General features: G+C 47.6%; 1 protein-coding gene and 1 long non-coding RNA gene across 4 annotated transcripts in view; one reads left to right on the top strand and one right to left on the bottom strand.

The window, feature by feature from the left end:
* The window catches only part of LOC109304019, a 113491-nt gene that overhangs the window by 25112 nt on the left and 85891 nt on the right, over positions 1–2488 (top strand). The gene's annotated exons all lie outside the window — the stretch shown is intronic.
* The window catches only part of SPARCL1 (SPARC like 1), a 45254-nt gene that overhangs the window by 7875 nt on the left and 34891 nt on the right, over positions 1–2488 (bottom strand). For all 3 annotated transcript variants that reach the window (XM_019526475.1, XM_019526477.1, XM_019526476.1), the window contains exon 8: positions 1739–1859. In XM_019526475.1, coding sequence (XP_019382020.1) covers positions 1739–1859 — 121 coding nt within the window. The remainder of the gene's footprint in view (positions 1–1738; positions 1860–2488) is intronic.

The raw sequence follows: 2488 nt of genomic DNA, 5'->3' as shown, positions 1-2488 counted from the left end.
CCGACACACCCCCCCTTCTTACCTGAATTTCCTGCTCAGGGCAGGGAGGCGTGAACAGCCCCACAGTCCCAGGCCAGAGGCAGCTGGGGGCAGATAAATATTCATTTTCTAAATTTTTTGGGGGCCTCGCAGGCCAGACAGAATGGCCTGGCAGGCTAGATGCAGCCCGCGGACTACATTTTGCCCACGCCTGGCTTAATGTAACATACAGAAATAGTCTTAGGAGCATGGATCAGAAACTAGAACTTTTGCCTCCCAGATGAGTGCCCTAACCATAAGGAAAGTCATACTTCCTCATGTTCACTCACCTTTGATGGCCCTCAGGAGTTTTGAACTCATTGCTGCAGAGTGGCACAGCTTCAGTGAGGGGTGGCTTAGGCACTCTTTTAGAAGGTGGGAGAACTGTGTTTGACTACTTTAAAGCTGAGAAGTAAACTGAACTCAGGTCTTCCACTCCCCACGTGAGTGCTTTAGCCATCCAGTGAGTATCTAACATGTGAGTTGTGGCACCAGCTCCACCTCTAAAAAGAATGTGACTACAGCTTCATTTTGTGAAGGTCTCAATCCTGCCCATGAGGGGTGATCACAGGTCAGTGTACTGAGTCAGAAGGACACCTCATTTCTGGATAGAACTTAGGTGGAACAGCTGCTCACCCTGGGTCAGTCCTGGGCATGCACAGTCAAATGTGGGGGCACCTGCCAGATTTAGACATATTTAGGTTAGGGAGCTAGTGCTTTTTTAGATTGTAGTTTTGAACTTAGGCACCTACATTCCACACAAGTCCTGCTTTAGGCACTTGTGATGAGGCAGGATCATGAGTGAATGGTGCCTCCTTAATCTTGGGGGGCCCCCGCAGAAGCTGCTGATGGTGGCAGCCCTGTCAGGGAGGGCATCAGCCCTGCCTACAGCGTCGGTGTCAGCTGTTTGGGGGCAGGGAGGAACCGGCACTATTGGCGGGGGGTATGTGCAGCTCCGTGCGCCCCCTACCAATCACCTATGGGCAGGATGCTGCCCATGGTGAAATAGAGGTTAAAAAGAACCTCTGGCCCAGGCCAGGTCCTCCCTGCTATCTCTGCAACCAATGCTAAGTGGAGAGGGAAGAGAACAAAAGGGAGACAGCTGGCAGACAGCAAATAGCCAGCTAGCTAGAGAGACCTGAGAGAAGGGAAGGCACTCGTTGGGGGAACAATGTCCAAGTAAGAGACTGGGGAACTTGCTCTGGGTAGAGGGTGAGGGGACCCCCATAACTGAACACTTGGAAGTTCAACTGGTGATGCCCAAGCATGCTGTTTTACTGCCTAAGTTCTTTCCTGTATTCAGCTCTTTGTGCCCCAGGGTCCCAACACCAAACTATAAAATGGTAATGGTAAAGGTAATGATCTGCTACCTCTCAGAGATATTGTGAGGAGAGCTATATTTAAGAGTGGTAATGGAGGGTGGTAGCACCTCCCCCACCAAAAAAAGTTACAAGGAAGGTGATAGAACCAAGCCAGGTGGCAGACAAATGATTCTTCATGAAAGTCAAATCAATGGATTTGGGCATTTTATGTAATATAATTATAGAAAGAGATCTCTCTGAGGACTTTTGAGTCTAGGATTGTGAGCTTATTTCTAACTGGAGGGTAACATATACAGAAGTAATGGGGAAGGGAGGGATCTTATAGCTGTGATTTGCTATTAAGGTGATAGGCATTTTATAGAGGTGGATTACATGCATAAAAATAAGCACAGCCTTACATTTGCAGGATCCAATATAGTCTAGGTGCAGCTGATGTCCCATTTTTGTCCCTTCAAGTTGGCATTTCATGCCAAAGAGCTGGCATGTGCCCTCATAGGTCTTATTATCAGTGCCACAAATCTAGGTAAGGAGAGAAAAATCTATTCAGTAATACTGTTAGATTGCTATTGTGCATGTCAATGTACCACAGAATAAGCATGAAATAAAACAGGCCAGTGACCTGCAAGTGTTTAGTATTTCTTAAAATAATCCTTGTTCACGGGGTGTAAATATAGATTTGGGGGCCTAACTTTAGGCTTTTTTGAAATCTTAAATGTAATTTACTGTAACAAAATACTATTGTATTATATACAGAAAGAAGGGGTCATCACCAAGGAGGGCTATTCTGCAGTTGCTCGGGGATGTAGGGGGGTAGTTAGGAAGGCCAAGGCAGAGATGGAACTGGGACTAGCTTCCCAGATTAAGGACAATAAGAAGTCTTTTTTTAAATACACAGGGGGTAAAAAGAAGGTCCCAGGTAATGTGGGGCCTTTGCAGGACGCGTTGGGAAACTTGGTCATCACACCAGATGACAAAGCTAACATGTTTAACGATTTCTTTGCCTCCGTCTTCCTAAGTAGGGACCAGAACAGCAACCTCCCAGCCGGGCCCCCTTCGGGCCCCGGGGGAGGCACACCTGGGCCAAGGGTTAGCGAGGACTTAGTAAGGGAGCTTCTGGAGGGGCTGGACGTATTCAAGTCAGCCGGTCC

Source organism: Gavialis gangeticus, unplaced genomic scaffold, assembly GCF_001723915.1.
Source record: "Gavialis gangeticus isolate Ggan-Ray unplaced genomic scaffold, GavGan_comp1, whole genome shotgun sequence".
NCBI classification, from domain to species: domain Eukaryota; kingdom Metazoa; phylum Chordata; order Crocodylia; family Gavialidae; genus Gavialis; species Gavialis gangeticus.
The sequence above is the reverse complement of the archived record's forward strand: the minus strand, read 5'-3'. Positions and strand labels throughout refer to the sequence as shown.